This window comes from Dama dama, chromosome 5, assembly GCF_033118175.1.
Source record: "Dama dama isolate Ldn47 chromosome 5, ASM3311817v1, whole genome shotgun sequence".
In the NCBI taxonomy this organism is placed as follows: Eukaryota; Metazoa; Chordata; class Mammalia; order Artiodactyla; family Cervidae; genus Dama; species Dama dama.
The window spans coordinates 57,833,437-57,856,004 of record NC_083685.1 but is presented as its reverse complement, the minus strand read 5'-3'; the positions used below and the strand labels follow the sequence as shown (position 1 = coordinate 57,856,004).

At 44.6% G+C, this 22,568-nt stretch overlaps 1 protein-coding gene across 10 annotated transcripts in view; it reads left to right on the top strand.

Annotated features, from left to right (window-relative positions):
- Positions 1 to 22,568, top strand: part of ZNF827 (zinc finger protein 827) — a 186,092-nt gene that overhangs the window by 39,941 nt on the left and 123,583 nt on the right. For all 10 annotated transcript variants that reach the window (XR_009692900.1, XM_061142435.1, XM_061142436.1 and 7 more), the window contains 2 exons: positions 7,806 to 7,978; positions 13,804 to 14,284. Coding sequence is in view for 9 of the 10 variants with exons in the window: in XM_061142435.1 (XP_060998418.1) it covers positions 7,806 to 7,978; positions 13,804 to 14,284 (654 nt within the window). In the remaining variant the exon portion in view is untranslated. The remainder of the gene's footprint in view (positions 1 to 7,805; positions 7,979 to 13,803; positions 14,285 to 22,568) is intronic.

The following is a 22,568-nucleotide window of genomic DNA, read 5'->3' as shown; positions in this document are numbered from 1 at the left end:
ATCCATGTCACTACAAACGGCATTATTTCATTCTTTTTAATGGCTGAGTATTATTCTGTTGTATGTGTCTGTATAGACCACATTTTGTTAACCACTCATCTGTTGGTGGATGTTTAGGTTGCCGGACAGGTTCTGTTGCTTATTGCATGGACTGGAAACAGGCGAGGCGGTGCCTCTGTGCACTGACTGGTCACTTAAAGTGAATGTTATCAATTCCCAGGATCCTGACTGGGTTATGGATTAAGAAGTTGATAGAATATCTGATTTTGTTGTTTATCTTTGTACCATGGAGAGATGATTTGGCTGGTGTTACTTAGGTCCCTCACCAGTTTTTGAATCTGAGGAGTGGAAGGGAAGGTGAGTCTTTCCATCTGTTCCCCGCCTCCCCTCTTCTCCCCTTCTCCACTTGGTACTGTTGGTTTCAGAGCCACTTGGGGGATGGATTTGGGTGTGACTCCATTTTACCTAAGAAGCATTACAGGGATGCAGTGAGAGCTGTCACCCATGCTTCGAAACAGTTCTCATGACTATTTTCTTTTTTATGTTTGTAAGAAGTCTAGGTTTAATTCACAATAGGTGGGTGGACTGACTTCTCACAGGGAAATGGTTTCTGTTGCCCACTGACTTAAACAAGTAATAACCCCCCACCCCCCACCCGAAAAAAATCCACAAAAATACACACTATCCTGATTCTAAGCAGGACTTATATTTTGAAGCTCTTTCTCAAAATGTTGCACAAAGGGCATATAAAGTTGATTCTGGAGTTACAAAGCAAGATGTGCTAGAAAAGCCAGCCTTGTGTTGAGTCATTTAGACACTAGCGTTTCTTTGCCCTTCTTTAGGTCAAGGGAAGTCCAAACCATGAAAAAAAAAAAGGTGTCTTTTAGGTCTGTCCTTATTTTTCTTTTTTGAACAGGATTCGGTTGTTGCCAGGTCATAGTGTATTTAATTCCTTAAAGAGTCCATCACTTGATAGCCTTTCCCCCTGCAAAGAGAGGTGTTGCTGAAGTAGGAGGTTTCTTTCATGTGACCCTGAGCCCCGGCACATGCGACACTGCTCTTCTGAAAGGGGACACGGTAGAGAGAAGATTATGTCCGTTTACTCTAAAGATAAATGTCACACATTGACTCAATTCTCTTTGAAGCTACTGTTCTGCTGCAGCTCAGAACAAAATAAATAGTTATTATTTTAAAGACAAAGTTTCTTGTAGAAGGCTACCAAGATTCCCAGGATGCCAGACTCCTGGTTAAAAGAAATCAGGAGGAGCCTTTTCCAGAGAATGTCTTCTTATTTTTCTGAATAAAATTTAAATATGCTTAGGAGCAAGCTGGTTTCGTACAGCTGGGAGCTAAGAATATTTCCTGGGTCAATAGATAGGGTTTTCTGGTTGCTGTTTTCATTCCTATTTATGAGATGTTATTAACATTATTGCAAAAGCAGAGAAAGTCCAGAAAGACAGGTCACCTTTTCTGATACTCCCCTCAGGTCCATCATTATTAGAGCCATAATCTGGGGATGATCGCATACAGGGACTTTCTTAGAAAAGGAATCCGCTTTTTAATCAAGATTCAGAATTCTCTGTCACTCATCTCCATAATATCTCCCCAGTGACTTAAACTTAGATTGTCTCAAGATATCAGGCTTTTCTGTAAGTTTTACTGAATATTTACCAGTTGTTAGAATATGCATCAATTATCTCAATATCTCAATGTCAGTAACAACAGAAGGACCCAGTGACATCCATGACCAACAGAGTTTTGTGTTTCCCTGAAATAGCATTTGAAAGACTTGCCCAATAAATTCCATGGAAAGATATCAAATCCCTGTATGTTGTTACAAAGGAGGGTGTCTTATCCTACACAGATATGCACTAGTAGGTTAGTGGGCCTAGAGTTGAGATGGATGGTGCATGGATTATAGACACCCAGGGCCACCTGTCATCTTAAACTCCTTAGCTGTGTATGGAGGGGTCTGTGTGCAGAAACTATGCACTTGCAAATTATCTTGATTTTCTACAGATTGCCACTTAGGATGTAGCAAGGTAAAGTTTGATTTCAAAGCCTACAAAACAATTATTTGTTTAAAAAAATACCTACATTGAGTTACAGTGATTCAGTTAAAACCCTCCATTTTTTTTTTTTTTTTTTTAGCACAATGAAATTTTTATATATAGGCAATAGGGCAGAGCACCAACCGGAAGTGAAGAGATTGTCTGTCATCACTACTCTGCCACTCATGAGCAGAGGGACCATCGTAAGCATCTATCCCAATTCAGTTGCCTCTACTGCACCCTGAACTGGTTAAGATTTATCTTCAAGGTTCTTCCCTGCTTTAGAATTCCTTACTTTTACTTTCTTTCATTTTATTTGTCTGTCCACTCAAAACAAAACTTTTTTTCTCCAATTTTTGAATTACATATGTTGCTTCTTAAAATTCACTCTCAAACTTCCTGCATGATCTCTCTGCAGGACAGATCCTGTCCATTGTAAATAGATGGACATACCTGATTGTACTTTATTAATGAGGTAGTCACACTGCATACATTTTGATTATAAGCTGCTTGGGAGTTAATTTTGGAAACAAGTGAGCTATGAGTATGTGAACATCTCTGTGTGATCATCGTGGTTTACCTACCCATTCTTTCAAGATGTGTGTTGGCATAATGTGTGAAAAGCATGTGCTCTTGGGTTAGCACTATTTTGCTGGGTCTTACGGGCAGATTCCTGTACCTTTTTCTTCTATTTCCAGTCCTTGTTTCATTTTTTGGGATACTATCTTGACCCAGCCCTTTCCACTGAATTTCATTATGGTCCAACATACAATTGCTGAATTGTACTTGGTCCCTGGCCCTGTGTTGGGTGGTAAGGACTTCCAGCTCTGCCCCAACCCTTTCCGGCCTCCACCCTCCTCTTCTCTCCTTCCGTCTTTTCCATCTTCCTCTTTTCCCTGCTGAGCTGAACTTGACATCAGAATTCTGCATAGGCTGAACTGGACCTATGTGAACAGCACTGTGGATTCCTACTGAATTTTATTTCCTCTTGGCCCCAAGAATAATCTGCCATGTTGGGTTAGGCCCAACATGGGCTACATATTTATTGTGTGATGTCAGTTGTTTACATTTATACCTGCTTTGATGGTAAGTTTTCTGCTTCGGAGGGAAGAGTATATTGTCACTACAGTCATTACAATAGCTACTACCGAGAGCCTCCATGACAGGCATTTTATACACATTTATTATCTTTTTTATTCCAATAATATTATTGCTTATAAAGAGAACATGTTTTCTCCAAGGGAGCAAATTAGCAGCTATCTACTGCGCCAGGTCTAGTAGCACTTAATTTTGTTTGCAGTGATACTAACTAGTGGTGTACTGGGGGGACGTTGTTCGTCGAACAGTTGTAAACTCAGTAAAATTATGAACATTTCAATCCTGTTACCTTGAAAACATGTTGTGGTTCATTCTGAGGAAGTGGTCATATTTCTTTAGACTCTAAATCTGAGTGAAATTTACAGCTGTCAGTTCTTTGAAAATATTTTGGCATACAAAATAGAGTCCATCCTTACTTCTGTCTTTCTCAAAAGTAGTTAACAACATCGTATATGTATGGAAAGCATCTTACCAAAATATAAATTTTTAATAAATAAAAATGCAAGTATTACCAGGGGAAATTCCAATTTTTAAACTCGGTCATTGTTTTCCGGTTACATTGGCTCTGTCTTCCTTTCCTGCAGTGATAAGTTAAAATTGTCAAATAGTTACAGTAGTTTGGCTATTGGACCGCTTATCTTGCACTTAGTTTCTCTTCATTATGACTATTTGAACTTTTCCCCCCAGTCAGTCGAAGGGCACCCTAATTTGTGCACTGTTTATGTATAATTGATATTAATTAAACCTAAGAAAGCATAGCTCCCAAATAAAATAAATTTATATGAAATATGAATATGCAGGGTTTAACATAGTGTAGTCTGATCCATATACAATGTAGAAAAGGTGATTAGGGCAGGGGTAGAGAGTGTCAGAAAAAACAGGAAGCCTGTTGGTCACATTAGGCAAAGCCAGTTGTCCAGGCAAAGCCAGAGATGTTCCTTTTGTGAGGAATTGCCTTTTGATTGCCTTCCTGTGATGTGCCATGGAATCTCAGGTCAGGGTATGACATCTCAGCTTTTCTCTCCTCTCCCAGACAATTGTGTGAAAGGCAGTTTAGGGTTTAGACAGTGGGAAGTACTTCCTGAAGATGGGGATTAGTGGCAGCCTGTTTGTATATCTCTTTCATATTACTTTGATGTTCTTAATAACCCCAAATAGACATTATTATCGTTTTCCCCCTTTGGCTTGTGACAGCAATATCACCTAGGGGCCTGATTCAGTCTTTATATGTATATAGCTTTATTAATTTATTCAACTTTTGGCCGTGCTGCGTCTTTGTTGCCCTGTGGGCTTTTCTCCAGTTGTGGAGAGCTGGGGCTGCTTCCTAGCTACAGTGTGCAGTCTTCTCATTGCAGTGGCTTCTCTTGTTGCAGAGCACGGGCGTGCCGGCTTCCGTACTTAGGGCCCGTGGACTCAGTAACTGCAGCTCCTGGGCCCTAGAGCACCGGATCCATAGTTGCGGCACACAGGCTCAGTTGCTCTGTGGCATGTGGCATCTCCCTGGATCAGGGATTGAACCTGTGTCTCCTGCATTGGCAGGCGGATTCTCTACCACTGAGCCACCAGGGAAGCCCTGAGTCAGTCTTTTCTCTCAAATCTGTTATTCACCATGCCGTCTTTGGGATCCAGATGTCAGAGTGGAGGGAATGATGGTAAAGGATAGGCGATGAGAGGCTGAATTAGGGATAGGAGTCCAGGTCAGCAGAGGCGATCAATAAGGTGGGAGGAGAGCTCGAGTGGGTTGAGAAGAAGCGTGTTGATGAGCCTTCACGAAGTGTGCTTTTCCTCGAGTCAGAGGAAATCCTCAGTCTCCACCCTGTCCCCCAGTCAGAAAAGGGAGTTCTGTGATGGGACCCGTCACAAGTGGAATTTCCAGACTTAAGGGATATGTTTTCAGATAGAGAGTTCTTTTTCAAGGTCCTTCGTTGCGCTGACCAATATTGCTTATACCTATAAGCAATGTAAGAACAATTGGAATGCCCTGTCTTTACTCCAGAACTCTTCTGATTCCATTCATTTTAAGTGGTTCTTTGCATGTGGAGATTCAGTTGACTCCATGAATAAATAATAATATTATTTAAAAGTTTACACTTGGGAATATTTCCTTTTAAAATTATAAAAGTAATGTATATATTAAAAAGATTCAAATAGTACAGAGAAATATACAATGAAAACAAGTTTCCCACCATGATCCCTTCCTTTTAATCCACAGTCCTTTAAAATGAACTGCTTAATGGTTTTCTATGTACATTTCTAGATAATTCTCATACAGATAAAAGATGATCATTGTTTCATTTATTCATCTCATTCTTCCTATTTCTCTTTTTTCTTTTTTGCCCAAGTATTTAAAAGCAAATCCCAGACCTCATATTCATTTGCTTGCAAGTATTTATATATACATAAGGATTTTAAGGGGCTTCCTTGGTGGCTCAGAGGGTGAAGAATCCACATGCAGTGTGGGAGACCTGGGTTCGATCCCTGGGTTGGGAAGGTCTCCTGGAGGAGGGCATGGCAATCCACTCTAATAGTCTTGCCTGGAGAATCCCCATGAACAGAGCAGCCTGGTGGGCTACAGTCCATGGTCGAAAAGAGTCAGACACAACTGAGTGAGTAAGCATAGCACACAAGGACTTTAAGGGCTTCCCTGGTAGCTTCCCTGGTAAAGAATTTGCCTGCCTGTGCCTGCCTATGCAGGAGACACTGGTTTGATCCCTGGGTCAGGAAGATCTCCCAGAGGAGAAGGAAATGGCAACCCACTCCAGTATTCTTGCCTGGGGAATCCCGTGGACAGAAGAGCCTAGTGGGCTTTAATCTGTGGGGTCCCAAGTTGATCATGACTTAGTGACTAAACCTCCACCACCACCAGCACCAGCACCAGCACCACTAAGGACTTTAAAAACGCATAGTCACAATAACTGGTATTACATGTAATAGGATCAACGATTGTCATATGATATTATGGAACACCAGGGCTATAATCAGTATTTTCTTTAATTATCTCAAAAGTGGCCTTTTATAATTGTTTCATTCAAATCAGGAGCAGAAATAAGCTTCACACCTTGCATTTGCTGTATCTGTCTCTTAAGTGTCTTTTCATCTATGACCTCTTCCCTTTTTAAAATGCCAGTTACTTGTTGAAGAAACTGGGTCATCTGTTCTATAGAATGTCCCACATTCTGAATTTGGCTGATTCCATCCCTCTTAGTATGTGTAACTTTTTTTTTTTTTTTTTTTTTATTAAAACCACCTGTATTTCCAGGAAACTCACTAGTTATCTAGAAGCTTGATTAAATATTTTGTAAGAATATTTCATACATGGATTATCAAAGGGCACCCAACGTGCATCCATTCTTAGTGATGCTGAGATTGAGTAATGGTTTGCTAGGTGTTGTCAGCTTGATACATCCTTTATAAAGTCCCCTATCAACCTTTCACCTAGTGGTCTGAGCAGCAATTGGTTCCTATTCTCTAGAGAATAAAAATAGAATCCTTCTAGACTTATAGTTTCAATTCTTGCTTTATCCACTAACTACTGTCTTGGACATGTTTCTGTGTCAGCATCTATTGATCTAATTTATTTTTTAAAATGGGCTTCTTACATTTTATTTCATGAGTGTATTACAACGTATTTAACCAGTTTGGAAATTTCTGATCCCACGTGAAGGGAAAGCCTGAGTCCTTAATTCTGTTTTTATTTCCTCTATCCCCAAATAGCAGAGGCTTGTGTGACCCTGTACAGTATAAATTGGTGGACCAGGAGTGTAGCAACACAGGGGCACAGCAGACACCCTCCCCTTTGGGGCCGGTGGAGGAGTGATCTCAGCTTTCCTTGCAGGAAGTACTTGGTTTGTTTGCTTTCCTGAAAAATGGAAGCATTTGTGGCTGCCTGATTGTAGCTTTTCCCAAAGTGGGCGGTGGGCCCCAGGCTCCGCAGAGGGCAGCACACCTTAGTGGCCAGTGGAGAGTCAAAAATAAGAGTGACAACCTCTCACCTTAAGGCCCCCGATGGCCAAATTGTCAGCAGCTTCTGCCCAAGCCGTCACGGCACAAGTCAGCGAAGTCTGTCTCCATTAGGGTTTGGCGTGTGAGCTTTACGATGGCCCTTTGGTTTCCAGCGTGGCGTTATTTTTGGTCCCTTTGAGTTGTCTTTATTTCTTGCCATTTTCCAAGGTCAGGAATTCAGATATGAACTCGAGTCTGGCACTTGCCTTCAGGAAACAAAGGCCCTGGATTTGGGCTTCTCTGGGCTGAGGTGTGGGATGCCTTCTGAAGCGTGGTGGGTGGCCTCTGAAAGCAGAACTTTTCCAAGGCAGGATGAGCCGATTTTGAAAGAATGGAACCCAGGTTGAAGTCATGAGATGAACACGGGTTTCCACCTGAAGAAAAGCAGGAATAAAGCTTCCTCACAGATAAAGTCTTGGAATGAGAAAAACAACTAACAAACGAAAAAGCAAAACCAAAAAAGACCTCCAAAACTCCAAACCAAAAAGAACCCCCAAACAAAAAACAACAAAAACAAAAGGACAAGCAAAAAGCCCTCCCCAGCCCCCCAGTTCCTCGTTAGTTTTCTTGATATAGCAATGCATGTGAATTAGTGCTGGATACAACGTGCCTTTTTGTTTTCCTTAATTTTCCTGTCTTTCTCCTTCTCCCAAGCCTCAGAAGAGGAAAGCGGCAAGCCTTTCCAGTGTCCCATATGTGGTCTGGTTATAAAAAGGAAGAGTTACTGGAAGCGGCACATGGTGATTCACACAGGTTTAAAAAGTCATCAGTGTCCGCTCTGTCCGTTCCGATGTGCTCGCAAGGACAATCTCAAATCCCACATGAAGGTAAGCCCCCCGCGGACGGGCCTGAAGGCGAGGCGGGCACAGCCAGGGCCCTCGCACCAACCGGGGTCTGAGCTCAGGGTCATAAGGTAGAGTGTGATGCGGATAAAAGGATCCTATTGGAAAGGATCTCGTTATAAGCGTCCTCATGTCCATTCGACAGCCCAGAACTTAAAGGCAGAGAGCAGCTTCAGCAGCCGGATAATATAGGTCATGTAGAACCATCCCTTCCCATTGGGGAGCGGCAGCCTAACCTGGCCTTGCAGGGTGACACGTTTGGGGGGCATGTGGAGGAAAACTTGGGGAGGAGTAAGAAGCAGGGCGAGACAGGTTCAGGAAGAGCTGTTGGACCTGCCCCTCTTCCTGGAGGGAGCACCCTCTTCTGTTGCTTTGCCCTCCAGCTTCAAACCCAGAGGCACACCCAGAGACTTCGAACAGGAAGCGTGAGGAAGTTGAAAGTCATCTGGCTCTAGCGTCCACGCTGTGGCAGGCCTGGGGGCCATTCCTGACAAGACTGGGTCCCTTTGAGGCTGTCATGGTTTGAGTTGTCATAATTCCCAGGGTCACACTTAGCAAACATTGGAAGCTCCTTTTTTCAGTGTTCTATTAGGGACAGTTGGGAGGCTTATGCCTGTAAGGAGCATATCGGGAATTGTCTAGACTACATGTCACTCTTAAGTGAGCTGGGGGAAAACTTAGGCAGCTAGCAATCTTTTTAGCAGACTCTATTAATGCTAATTTTGCCTGAAATGCATAGAGATCCAGTATCTGAAATGCAAGAAATCAAAAGAGCATGGACTTTTGATTTTGACAGACCTGCCCTTAAACCTTATTGCGCAGCTTACTAGCTAAGTGGCTGTGAGCAAATGCATCTTTAGACTAAATTTTCTCATCTGTTAAAGGGAAACAGTTATGTCCGTCTGGAAGGGATATCATTAATATTTAAGGAAATAATGGCAAAGTATTCAACACAGAAATGTTCAGTGGTAGTTGTTTGATTTCAGTAATGGTTGTTGAACACCTTAATAGTAATAACCATCATTTTTACTGATATTTGCAGTGGTCTGGCTGTTAACATTATTTGTAAAGTGTTTACTATCCTGCCATAGGAAGTGTAATGTAAAGTGTAACATAATGAGATAGTTGCTTTTCTCAAATTCTTGTAGTCTCATACTTATGAATAGATCAGGAATCACTGTTTAGAACTGTAGATATAAAAGAATGTGATCAGAACCTCTACTGACTTTAGGAAATAATTTGGAAAATTAAAAAAAAAAAAAACTATAATATAATTTGTTTTCTACCCTTTGTCTTTGTCTCTGGGGAGTATACCATGCCCTTCATCATCAGAATCCATTTAACCAGGGGTTCTGGTTGGTTGAATTTTACTGAGCCAACTCAGGTGTTTTACTTGAACCCTCCTCATTCTCTGTCACCTCTTCCCAAAGAAAAATCTTGTATTTTACACCAGCATAAGTGGATTTCATTAAGTAGAAGGAGACTTTCAAAGAAGTGCTTTTAAAACTAAAATTTGCTCCGTTACTATGCCCTTACACTGGGGTTTAGAAATCAGGCCTGGCAAATTTAAAGCTTCAGTGAGCAGAAAACTTGCATCTGGCCTGACACCTTGTAAGCCTGGTTTCAGCTCAGGGTCACTTAAAACAACCTATTTATAAACTCATGGAAAAAAAAAGAAAAGCTGGGTTTTCAATAGCAGGAACTAGTGACCCTGAAACTGCAGGGAGATGAGTGGGGTGCCTTGGTGATACAGACGGTCGGCCACGACAGCGTTACAGATGAGAACAGCCAGGGCTCTGCAGGTCGTGGGGTCCTAGAATGCTTTCAGAACAAATCAATAACTAGTACAATGAAACAGTTGTGTGAAGTGACTACTTTATTCAAACCCATGGTGTCCTAACCTGTTGAGCTTTTGAGGAGAGACATGTGAGAAGGGCTCACGCAAGTTTAATTTGCTCAGATGGTACACACTTTCTTTTCTCTTCTCCACCTCACTTATGGGCTAGTGTTTTTTGCTTTCATCAAAGAACTCATGATTTAATTTTGATGAGATAGACTTTAATTTTGCTAGATTTTGAAAACATGGTCTACAGAGAAACATCATGGTCGTTTCCTTAGGAATATATACTCTCTGCTCTGTTCGCCAGAGGCTATGGTAGGAACAGATTTCCTAGTCTGAGTCCTGCCTCAGAAGCAGGGACAGTATGGCCTAAAGGTTAATATCTCAAACCCTGTGGTCAGAAAAACAAAAACAAAAAGCCTTAGACTTTCAGTAGCTGTGGAGCTTTGGGTAAATCATTTAACCTCTCTAAGCCTCTGTTTCCGCTCTTGGAGATAGTAATCATATGGTATATCTTGTGGAGTTGTTATAAGGGTTAAATGAAATAATGGATATAAAGCACTTAATTTGATGCCCAGCATGGAGAAGCCCTCAAGAAATGTGGCTACTATAGTAATTACTATCCAAAAGCCATCTGAATATATATTAACATTTACATTTAGAAATAAATCAATGACACAGCATAAAAGAATGACTCTAAATTTTATTGCTTTTCTCTCTTTGTGACACAAAGAGAATTTAGAAAAACTGATGAAAAGAATCTGAAAATGGTCCTTAATCCCATCACGCAGAAATAACCATTATTACCATGCTAATCTGTATAGCCTTCTGTATTTATTATATAGATTTACTTAAGGAACAATGGGATTCTTAACGGATTTGTTCAACTATAGTACTTACTGGGTTCTAGGCACTGTACATTTTCTGAAAGCCTGCCTTTTCTCCTTAATATATCATGCAAATGTTTTTATGGCTTGCTTCGGAAGGAGCTTGTAAATGCCTCCAGCTTCCTCGGGGTTATCTTAGATTTCCATTAAGTCTTTTACAACTTTCCTGGATGAGTGAGCATACAGGAATTCAATACGGAATTCATAAGCTGGAATTGAACAGAGAAGGTGAGGAGGACAGGAACATGGGTGAAGAAACGGCAAGAAGCAGGCGCAGGGGTCAGGGTGCTGACTTTTTCTAGTCTCAGATGTGCCAGGTAAGGCAGTGACCGCTAGGTTTGCCCCCTCCGAGCCTGCCTGGCCCCCTAAGCGGGGTGAGTGGAGGAGACGTTGTTCCCCACACTGTCCGACTGCTGCACGGGAGAGGGACATGGTGATGCAACAGTCTTTAAACTTCTTGTGGTGGTGACATGCGCTCTCTGTGTAGTGTGACCAGCAGGCAGCCCCTCTCTACGTGACCTGGAAAGAATGACACGCTTTAGTCAAGGGTTTCTTGACCGTAGCCAACCGAGAGCGATTTTGAAGGCAATGTCAGGCTAAAGAGAGTACAGATGATCCCAGAAGGGGCTTTTATTGTCAGGAGAGCAGGGGCGAGCCTTCCCTCCACGGCCAAATGCGAGCTTGAGCCCCTCTGGGCAGGTCTAGCTCAAATATAATGCTAAGTGTGACCGTCAGCACCACATCCACTGTTTTTCTTTTCCACACTCACTCATTTTCCTGCAACTAAATATAGCCAAGCCAGGATGGGGTGGAAAAGGAGCTGTGCATGGGGCTTGGGCATGAACTCTTTTGAATCCAGGATTTTGGATTTTAGAACCTGGACTCCATCCTTTTTCTTTTCCAGAAGCTGCTTCCGGAGCTTCCTTCTTGATTAGCGCCTGTCCTCTGCCGGGGCAATAGATGTCCGGACATTTCTGAAACGGGATCTATCCCACCACCCTGCTCCCGGGGATGGCAGAAGCTTTCTGCCTAGTGACCTTTACCACCTGGCTCCGGGGCAAGCCATGGGTGGCACCCGTCAGGGTCCCCCGGGGCTGTGACCAGAGGCCCCACAAAGCGCCAGCTCCCGTGTGAGCCGGGTAGAAGAGAGGGTGGGGAATGTTCCCGACTGTGTGAGGGAGAAAGCAAGTGAACCCATCCACTCCAGAGTGAAGTCCCTTTGTTGTGAAAGAACTGAGACAGTCCTCAGCCAGCAACAAAGGGTGTGTGGCACCCTCCAGCCTCTCCCCACCTGGCAGGCGGAAAGCCTTTTAACGAGCTGCTGAATTTAAGTGTATCTGGTTATTTCTTTGGAGAAATTCTTGCTTTGGGGGACCCAGAATCTCTTCTGTTGTTTTTTTCAAAAAGCCACAGTGGGGTGCTGTAGCGACAGGATCTCACCATTAACTTTTAATTTCTTTGCTTTTGTTGGTCACTGAACATTATTTAAAAGTATGTTTTGGCTGGTGAATAATGCTTTTGGATTGCACTCAGAATGCATAAACAGCTGTAGTAAAACTTGCTCTCTTAGAAAGGAAGCCCACGCAGAGGGGCCAGGTGGCCCAGTGGATTAAGGAACCTTTAACCTTTCACCTTCATTCGACCTGGGTTCAAATCCTGCCTAGATCGCCAAAGAGGAGAGGTCGGTTTGACTCTGGGTTTGAATTCCTTTCCCTCGTTTTTTCCAAAATCACACAGTTCCCCAAATCTTTTGGCCCAAATCTACGCCATTGGCAGTTTCTGCTCGAGGGAGGGCCAGTCCTGAAATAGCAGGGTGGAGCAGGTCAGTGCTCAAGTACATTGGCAGAGATGAATGGGGAAGTTACAAGCTTACACCTGCCAGCTCCACGCCTGGCTCAGGCCAATGCAGCGATTTCCTCACTTTTTCAAGCCCTAAATTTGATCATGACAGGAAGGAAAGAAAAACGTTTCTTCCCATTTTTACAGGTATTGTGCAGGCAAGGCTGGAACTGGGTTTCCAAGTCTGCATTCTTTCATGGTAGACGTGCCTATCTAGACCCTGCTAGAAAGAACCATATTTGGCACCTCTGGTTTCATCTTGCTGAGACTGTTTGGTGGGCATCAGCCTCTGGTTTTTCTCCCCCTGTGCTCCTTCTTTTTTTTTTTTTTTTTAGATGCTGCCTGTAGATGGCTGGAGGAATACAGAAAGGAAGGGTGTCTTAGAAGCTTAGAGAGTTGTTTTTATTTATTTATTTTTGTCCACATGGCACAGCATGCAGGATCTTAGTTCCCTGACCAGAAGTCGAACCCATGCCCCTACAGTGGGCGTGCAGATTCTTAACCACTTGGCCACCAGGGCAGTCCCTCCCCGTCTGCTTTCTTTATATGTCCTTTTGCCCTGGCCACGTGCTCCAGGGTCTCAATTTCTCTATGAAACGGGAATGCCCTGGAGGCATTATTTTCCACAGTCTTAATTACCTAGAGAAGCATTTTTGAAAGTGGAAATTATGTTTGCAAAGCATAACTACTTCTCCGGGTGGTAATCTTTGGGTCCATGCAGCATATTATATTGTGGGAGGAATGACTTGACAGGGTACCTCTTTTGACCACCCCCCCACCCAACTAGTAATTACGTTAGTTCAAATTGTGCTGGGTTTATAATGTTTTCTTTGAAGACATCAACGGAGGTGGGATGACTAGAACATGAAGAGGTTTCTACCCTAGACAGCCTCCGTGGGCAGACAGCATCCCCGGTTGTTGAGTGTGGATCTCCTAATGGACTCTTAACCTGTGTGGACCCGCTCTGTGTTTAGGGATGACCCTCATGACCTGAAACACGCAATGAAGTGCTTCTCTGGTAATGCAATTCCCTGGGCCAGGAAGGGAATGGCAGCCCCATTCCATTATTCTTGTCTGGAGAATCCCATGGACAGAGGAGCCTGGCGGGCTACAGTCCACAGGGTCACGAAGAGTCAGACGTGACCCAGCAGCTCAGCCATGCAAACATGCAAAGGGTGGAGGCCCAGCAGGGCGTCCTCCGTCGGCACGCAGTGGCCAGCTCACTCTTGTTGCTTCTCCATCAGGTTCATCAGCACCAGGACCGGGGAGAGACCTTTCAGTGCCAGCTCTGCCCGTTCACTTCCTCCCGCCACTTCAGCCTGAAGCTCCACATGCGTTGCCATCAGCACTTCCTGAGGACAGAAGCCAAGGTGAAGGAGGAGCTCCCAGACCCCGAGGTCAAGGGGCCTCCCCACCTCAGTGACAGTGCCTGCCTGGGGCAGCAAAGGGAAGGAGGAGGGACAGAGCTAGTGGGGACCATGATGAAGTCCAGCACTCCAGAGAGGACTAGCCAGGGTGGGGCTGGCGTCTCGCCTTTGCTGGTGAAGGAGGAGCCCAAGGAAGATAACGGCCTGCCAACCTCCTTTCCTCTGAATGCTACCGACAGGCCAGCCAACCACACAAAGCTGAGAGAGCCCTCCGAGTTCGCGGCCAACAGTGCGTCCGCATTGTTCAGCCAGGACATCTCTGTTAAGATGGCGTCTGATTTTCTCATGAAGTTGTCAGGTACTTGAAGAGGGGTGTCCCCTCTCTCTCTCTCTCTCCCCCGTTTTGTCTCTATCCACCAGTGTTCGTAGCTATACGATGAGCTGGTAGGACTAAGTGATTTCAAGGTCCCTCTACATGACAGCTGTCTGCACCCTCACACATTTTCTCCTTGAGACTTTTTTTTTTTTTTTTTAACTGTCCTATGGAAGTAGGCATGGCTGTGGTTTGGGTCTCGAAACAACAGAGATGGTTGATTTCTTTCTGGTTTCCCCCTGTTATGGGTTCCTGCTGTGGGGGACAGGTCACAGGCAGCCAGGTTGGTGACAGTTAGTTCTTTGTGTGACCTTGAGCCCTATTTAACTTGTCTCTCCATTGACCTTAAACCTTATTTAACTTGTCTCTCCACCGGGTTCTTTGAAAGGGCTTGTATGGGACATCTTGCTTTGCGTATACTCAAGTTCTTAATTGTCTTGATGTGAAAGATTCTAAAGGACATATACACAGAGTACTATCAGAAAAATTTTAGAGTTTTAAAATCTGAGCAAATGATAAAATTATCTTTAGGTTTTGTTTTTTCCTAATGGAAAGTTTTTTATTGTGGTTAAAAAAAAATATGAAATTTGCCCTTTTAACCATTTTCAGGTATCCAGTTCCTTAGCATTAAATATATTTACATTGTTGTGTAATCTTCACTACCATCTGTCTTCAGAACTTTTTCATCCTCCCAAACTGAAGCCCTGTACCCATTAACCAAGAATTCTTCCCTCCCCTCTGCCCTGGTAGTCACTATTCTACCTTCTGTCTCTGTGAACATAACTACACTAGGAACCTCATGTAAAGTGGAATTTTAAAAAAATTGTTAATATTCTTTTGCAGCTGCCTCAAGTGCTTTTTAGAAAGAAGTTGTAGTATGTCATAAAAATGTATTACTAATTGATACCACTTTCACCATCAAATTATACATGATGTTTCATTTAGTTCCCCCCCACACACACCGCCCCATCAGCCACCAATTTGTTTGATTAAGTCATGGAATTGAATAGGGAGTGTCATGGTGCCGGAGGAGCACTGTTTTTCCTGACTTTTTTGTAATGAGAAAACTTGTTGTGGGCCTGTGCTGCTACTCATTATATTTTTTAAAGTCTGATTTTAAATTTTAAAAGAGATGTAGAGGGTGGGGAAAGGTCGGCTGAGAATTGGTTCTGTCTCTCAGTAAAGACGGCAGGCCCCACGATGATTTCCAAATGCCATTTCAGCTCTTTGGAGATTGACAATACCCTTTTAAATGGAGAATAATTGGTCACCACCTTCCTTTAAATGGACTGTGAGTCAAATTTCACTAAATGTCATCGCCAGGTGAGTTAGAGGTTCTGTTTCACTCTGAAGTCCCTTTGCTCAGTGACACGTCAGTCAGGTCTTCTGGAACGTTCCCATCACCCCTGGTCTGTGCCCCTCAGGAGTGCTCAGGGCTGGTTGGAAGAAGTAAGGAAAGGCAGGGGATGGAAGTGAGGCGTCGCAGAAAGAACTGAGATGGAATGTCACAGGGAGGCACCCCACCCTGCGTGACCGGTGAGCGCATCCTACACCGTGAATGGTCAAGTGGCAGGAAGTCAGGTGCCTTGAGCGTGGCAATGAACAAAGATCTGTCCCTGCCTTCTCCTCTCCCATCCCAGCCAAGGGAACATGTGCTCTTGAAAACTCTGCATTTTACACATAAACATCTTTGGAGATGTGGGGAAAACATAGGCTTCTGGGTTTCGTTTTGCTGCAGATCCTTCAATTTTCACTTCTGGGAGAGCACTGGTTCTTTCTTGATAGTATGTCCCACCAATGTCAGAGCAAAAGGGGCTCATTTCCTGGGCTCTTCTAGTGCTTCCTGAAGGGAAGGAATGCAGTGGTGGGCGTGTTCACTTAGGATGGCTAAATGGGACCTTTCCTTACTTAGCAGACAAGGAGGAAACTGGAGGGGTGAGTAGCTCTTAGGAAGAAGGTGTCTTCTTTACTCCAGGACTCCAGAAAGTTTTTAAATCCTGAGGAAGGTGAGAGAGGGTAGAGGAAGGCTTGATAATACACGACTTCTGGTGGGCTTAGCTATGGGTGCCCCACATCAGTCTGTAATTAGCTACAGACCCATTCTCAGGGAGTGTAAGATAAGACCTGTGGCTGCTGAAAGCCAGGCTTGCAAACAGGAGGAACACAAGAGGAAAAGCCAGTCAGGAGGCTGGGGTGGAAAACCATGCGCCCAAGCCTTCTCCTGTCATCTGTTTCCTCAGCCGGCTATTAACGGGGACTTGTTTACGGGTTTGGCAGTCGCAGTATTTACTGACTGATCAACGGGCATAAGAAAACAGATAACAAATGCACGCTGTTTATGCAAAAGGCCCGTGCAGCTATTTTATGGTGGCTTACTAGAGGTCCTGAAACCTGACTTGTGTGCACTGTTACCTAGCAACCTGTTACAAAGTCACCGGGGAGTGAGATGCATCGGTAATTTTTTTGTGTGTGTGCATATTTGGATGTAAATGTAAACTTGGTGACAGGGGCAGCGCAGCCCACGGGAGAAGATATGTGAAAAGGAAAGGAATACATTTTCGGGGGAGAGGGAGAGATTATTATTTTTTTTCTTCCACTTGCTCTCTGGTTGATCAGGCCCTATAATTGATAGTGGCTCGAGCCAGGGTACTCCACCTGGCTGTGTCCGTGGCTGTGATCCCGGGACCAAAGGGCCAGACCCCGGGGAGCTGTGGCTGAGCTTCTAGCTCTTTCCCTTATCAGATGCTGGGTTAGCATTGGGCCTTGTCCCCCAGCCTCATAACGGTGCCATTGTTCTCGTCTTGAATTTTTGAGCCAGGCTCTGTGCGTGCACCTGCTGGGACCCTAGGGTGCAGCTGTTTGTGGACACCGGGGCTGGGAGCCTCTGCCAGCCACGTCATTGCAGAATCGGAGCACAGAGACAAATTCAAGCGTGTCCGTATCTTCTTGTTTTCAAAAGCGAGATGGAAAACACTTGATTCTTTCTTGCTTGCTGATTAAGGGGAGTCTTTCTTGCTCCTTCAACACACATTCAACACACAAATGACTTTAAGGGAACCCAGGAGGGTTAAAGGGCTTCCGAGCTGTTGCTAGTGGTAAAGAATCTGCCTGCCAATGCAGGAGATGCAAGAGAGTGGGTTTGATCCCTGAGTCGGGAAGATTCCCTTGGAGTAGGAAGTGACAACCCACTCCAGTATTCTTGCCTAGAGAATTCCATGGACAAAGGAGCCTGGTGGGCTACAGTCCATGGAACCACAGACTCACTGCACAACTGAACACACACACAGTAGTATTAAAAATCGCTGGTGGAATGCTGTTTTAAGGGGACTCGAAGGCCACCCATCCCGATCCCCATTTTGAGGATTCCCAGCGTCTGTGATTGTGACATCAAACCCCTTCCCCAAACCATCCAGACTTCTCCTGCCTGAGCCCACACTTAACATTCCTTAGTCCTTTGTGATTAATGTTTCCTAGGACCAAGGCTTCCCAGGCTCAGCACTGTAATTGCCCCAGAGGAGAAGATGGGGCAGCCCTTGCTGATGGCTTTCTGGGATGACGGCAAAGATAATTTTGAAAACTCTACTCTACGTTTCAGCCTAGGAGACAAGCCTTTGAGGGCTGCAGCCTGCATGTTTGCCCAGATCTTTCTTGGAATCCAGAAGGCAGACTGCCTCATGTCAGGGCAAGGGATTCAGTAGCTGCATGACTGGGGCTTTGCAAGGGAGGGGAGGTTAAATTCCTACAGTTTCTGTGCCACCTCTTCTTAATCTAGCAGCAGAGCTCACCTTGACTGACATTAGACTTACCTGGGAAGCTTTTGTATTTTACATGCCAGGGTCCAGCCAGAAATTACTGCCAGAAATTATGATTTAGTTGGTCTGGGATAGGACCTAGACATTGGTGTTTTCTTTAAAATCCTCAGATGATTCTAAAAATGCAGTAAGGCCTAAGGACCACTGATGTGGAAGCTGCACTTGATACCTGGTTGGTTTGTTTGTTTCCAGTACAGTTGTAGTTTTTTTCAGTACAGCTCTCTTCCCTCACTCTCTGTTCCAGACCATGAAAAGGGCCTGGTGCTGTGGGCTGGGTCTGAAGCATTCAGCGTAGGTCAAGGTTGACCTGAACTGGAGGCCTGGCTGAGTCATGGTCATTGAGCCCCATGTTTCCCCCTCATGGGGCCACATGACAGGAGAATTAAAACAAGCATCTGGATGTTCTGCAGTTAGAATTAGAAAATCTTAAGACTCATCTGTAACATCTAGGAACTGGGAGTATCGTCATTAGACGCCTGATTAAAAGTTGCCTGCTGTGGCCTTACATCACTTCTCTTTCTGAAAAACCACACTTTTCAAGATATCACATGTAAATCTAACTCTCCAAATTAGAACCAAGCAGTTGACAGAAACTTGGCACCTCAGTTGTTGGCTGGGAATATCTTTTTAATCTTCTTGTACTGGGTTTTTTGAAAATAAAAAGATACAAGTCATTTCAACTATTTTTAGTTTGGAAACTGGCCAAAAAAATGTTCTGTCTCCCGCATTCTATTAATTTCATAAAATTGAGGCTGAAAACATCTTAACCATGAGAGGTGGATTTCAGAAAGCAATGACTTGCAAATGAGTCCAAGCTGAATTGTTTCAAATGTGTTAGGAGCTCAGCGGTAAAATGGCAAAGGTTTTCTTGAATCAACAACGGGGAGCTGGTGAGTGTTTGTGTTGTATCTTGCGGGTTCCCATGGGCCTTTGCTCTGCCACCTCCATCTATTTCCCAGAATTTTATGCATCTGTAGTTACAATACCATTTGTCTGTAAAGGGCAGTTCCTTATCCAGTGATACCTTTGTTTGTGCTGCCAGAGAAGGTGGGAGCCAGGAGATGCCTGGTAAACGAGGCATCCTTATTATCTGCTGACTCTGATTGGCTGTCAAACATCTTAGCATCTTTCTTCCAAAGAAAAGTCAGTTTTCTGCCATTCATGACCTCAGGTTTCACTGCCCTTAACTGGAGCTCTTCCTATGCCTAAGTATGCCTTCCGGAAAGGTTTATTTTGGGCAGCCTTCCTTCGCATCTTCAGTGTGGCCTTTCTTAACCCTGCCTGGCTCTTCTCATGATGAACACTCAACTGATCATGTGACTAAAATTCCTCGTGTCAGAAGGGGCCTCCCTCATATGTGCAGGCAGTCCAAATGCCTTGTTGCAATCCTGGATTTTACCAAAGTGGTGGGTGATTCGTGTGAGAGAGAGTGTGTGGCTCTTTTCCTGTTTTTCCTCTTTTCCTGCAAGTCGGTTTTCCTGACTTGCAGCTCCACGAGACAAGGGCTGATCTGAGTCACAAAAAGGAGCAGGTGGTTGTTACAAGAAGATGGGGCCTGGAGTCACACACTCACATGCTCAGGCTTCCAGGGACGGGGGATTTGTGACACTGACTAATTGTTTATGGTTTTTCCTGAACAATCAGTTGCTTAGTACCTTGTTATTGTTGTTTGGTTGCTAAGTCACATCCGACTCTTTGCGACCCCGAGAACTGCAGGCTCCTCCGTCCTCTGCTGTCTTCTGGAGTGTGCTCAAACTCATGTCCACTGAGTCAGTGACGCTAGTTAGCACTATGCCTGCTCCAGGCCATCGAACCCACTTGAACTTCTAACAATCCTAGAGGAAGACACTGTTCGTGTTCCCATTGTACAGATGGAAACTGAGAAACAGAGGCTCAGACACGGGTCATGTTTCCACAGCTACTAAGAGTTGGGACTGGGGTTCCAAGCCAGGCAGTCAGGCCTCAGCATCCCTTCCGCCAAACCACTAAGTAAGAAGTGGTAAAACCGGAAGTTGGCTCTGTCCTCCGTCCTGGTTGTTGTAGTAGAGTCAGAGTCCCCAGCAAGGGAGCCATTCTCTGAATCTCATAGCTTAGAAATTGTACTAAGGCTTTTAGGCTTCTCACGCATTGTTTAGTGCAAATAGAGCAGTGATGGTAAGGCCAGTTACAGTGTATCTTCAAATACACTTGTATCTTGTAACAGGCATGTAGTTGAGGAAATCAGGATGGCAAGTCAGTAGTTTAGAGGTGCTGCCACTGGAATCCAGATGTTTCTTTCCTCACTGTGCTGGATAAGGTTTACCTCCTTCTAGAATTGTCCACAGAGTAACTTTTTATCTTGATAGACTTGGGGAAGTTGATCAAAGTCTGTATTTCTGCAAAACTGAATCCAGGTCATTTTCTGCCTTCCCTCAGAAGTCACATTTTCTTCTACTCACCACTGTTGTTACTCTTGTTGCTACTTCTACTATTATCATCCTGAGCCTTGTTACTGATCAGATGGGTCTACAGTGAGCCAGGCCCTGTGCCAACGACGCAATGTAATTTCTCAGTTAACCCTCCCAATAGCCCAATTAATGTTAAACCTATTTTATAGACGAGGAAGCTGAGGCTTAGAAAGTTTCAGGGGCAAGGGATAGAGCTAACTGCCTAACGGCAAAGCTTGGCTCCTGAGCACTTAATGAGCTATTACCTAATTTTTCTTTTTTTTCTCAGTTGAGCGAAGTGTCTTTTGACCTCCGTCTGCTTTACTGTTTATTTTCCTTGGCTTCAGACCGTGGCATCCTTTTTAATGCATGCTAATTCAGTCACTAATCTGGTTAACTTTTTTGTGTCTTCAAAATACACCCACAAACTGTCCCTTGGAGGGCAGCCTCTCCGGGGGCTGTCACCCTCACACGTAATCAGCTTGCCCCTCCAGCTCCCTCCCTGATGCCTCTCGCCACCCCAGGAGCATCCCCCCTTCCAGGCCGCCAAGGCGTTCCTGGACCCTTCCAATACCTCGGGCATCAGGTTGTGCCCCTGCCTGGCTCCTTTCTACTGAGTGACTGTATCCCCTCTACTCTTAAGAAAAATGCTGAGTCTTCACCAGCTCATAGACACACCCCGTCATTTCCATTTACCTGCCTTCACTCATGTTCTAGGAGTCTGGTCATTTGAACCATGGAGTTCCATGTATCCTTCTCCTGTTAGATAAAAGGGAGGGGGGAGGTTTTAAAAAGAATTAATAATGTTATTAAAACTAAAATAACTAGGAAATGCCCTGGTGGTCTAGCAGTTAGGAATCTGCGCTTCTACTGCACGGGGCACAGGTTTGATCCCTGGTTGAGGAACAAAGATCCTCGCAAACAAACCCAAAACAACAAACTCGTTTAATGCACCTCTGACCTCCAGTGGTTCTGTGTCTTTGTAGAGAATTTCTAGCAATATTGAGCTTCCTTGCTGATACCTGCCCCCACTGTCCCTGCCCCAGTTCTGCTCACTGTGCTCAGTTGCCTCCGCTGAGTCTTAAGACCCAGGTGGAGACTTGTATTATTGATTGTGTCTTAGTCTTGCCTCTTCAACTCTGTTTCAGATTGCTGGGCGGGGGGTGGGGGGGCGGGCAGTGTTCAGGAAGAGATAATATTTCCTTTTTAATGTCTTTATCTTTGCACAGTATCATCCACAGTGCATTCCGTGGTAGATGATAAGAAAGATATTTCATTAGTCATATCTATTCTGGAAGTCAGGTTTTCAGAGGTTGTGATATTACTTCACTTAAAAAGAAAGATTTGCAAATTCACAACCAACTCTATAGTGCTGTCAAGAGGCTGGAAGGAAAAGATGATCCGTGGAAAGAAAGCAAAAGGGAGCCTCCAACAGTGTGAGCGCCTTGGTGTTGACCAGGAACTCAGCTGGTAGGGCCAAGTCTAGGAACCAGAGTCTTGCATACAGTTAAGTAACAACCTGTCTGCAATTTAGCAGCTCAGCACAATAGCCATTCACTTAACTCACGAGTTTGGGCATCTTTGACCAGGGTGCTTCTTCCGGTCTCCCCTGGGCTGACTCATCGGTCTGCAGGACCTTGCCAGGTTGCCAGGGCATGGCTGGTCTCAGATGACTCTGGCCAGAATGGCCTCTCTCTGTCCTCCAGGGTCTTCCATCCTTCAGTGGGTTTGCCTGAGCTTGCCCATGTGGCAGCTGGACTGTCCTTGGTTCCAAAGGAGAGAGCAGCAATGCTTCCGGCCTCAGGGGGCTGGACTCAGAACCGGCCCAGCATCACTTCCGCCACCTTCCAGTGACCAAAGCCAACCACAACTGCAGCCCAGATTCAAAGGGCAGGAGAATCTCCACTTCTTAATGGCAGGCGCTGTGGAGTCATGTGACAAAAGGGGTGGGTTTTCAGGGAGAGGAATCACAGTCATCATTTGGTGGAGTTCCTCAGACTCTCTGGGTGGGTGTTCCATGAAGACAAAAAC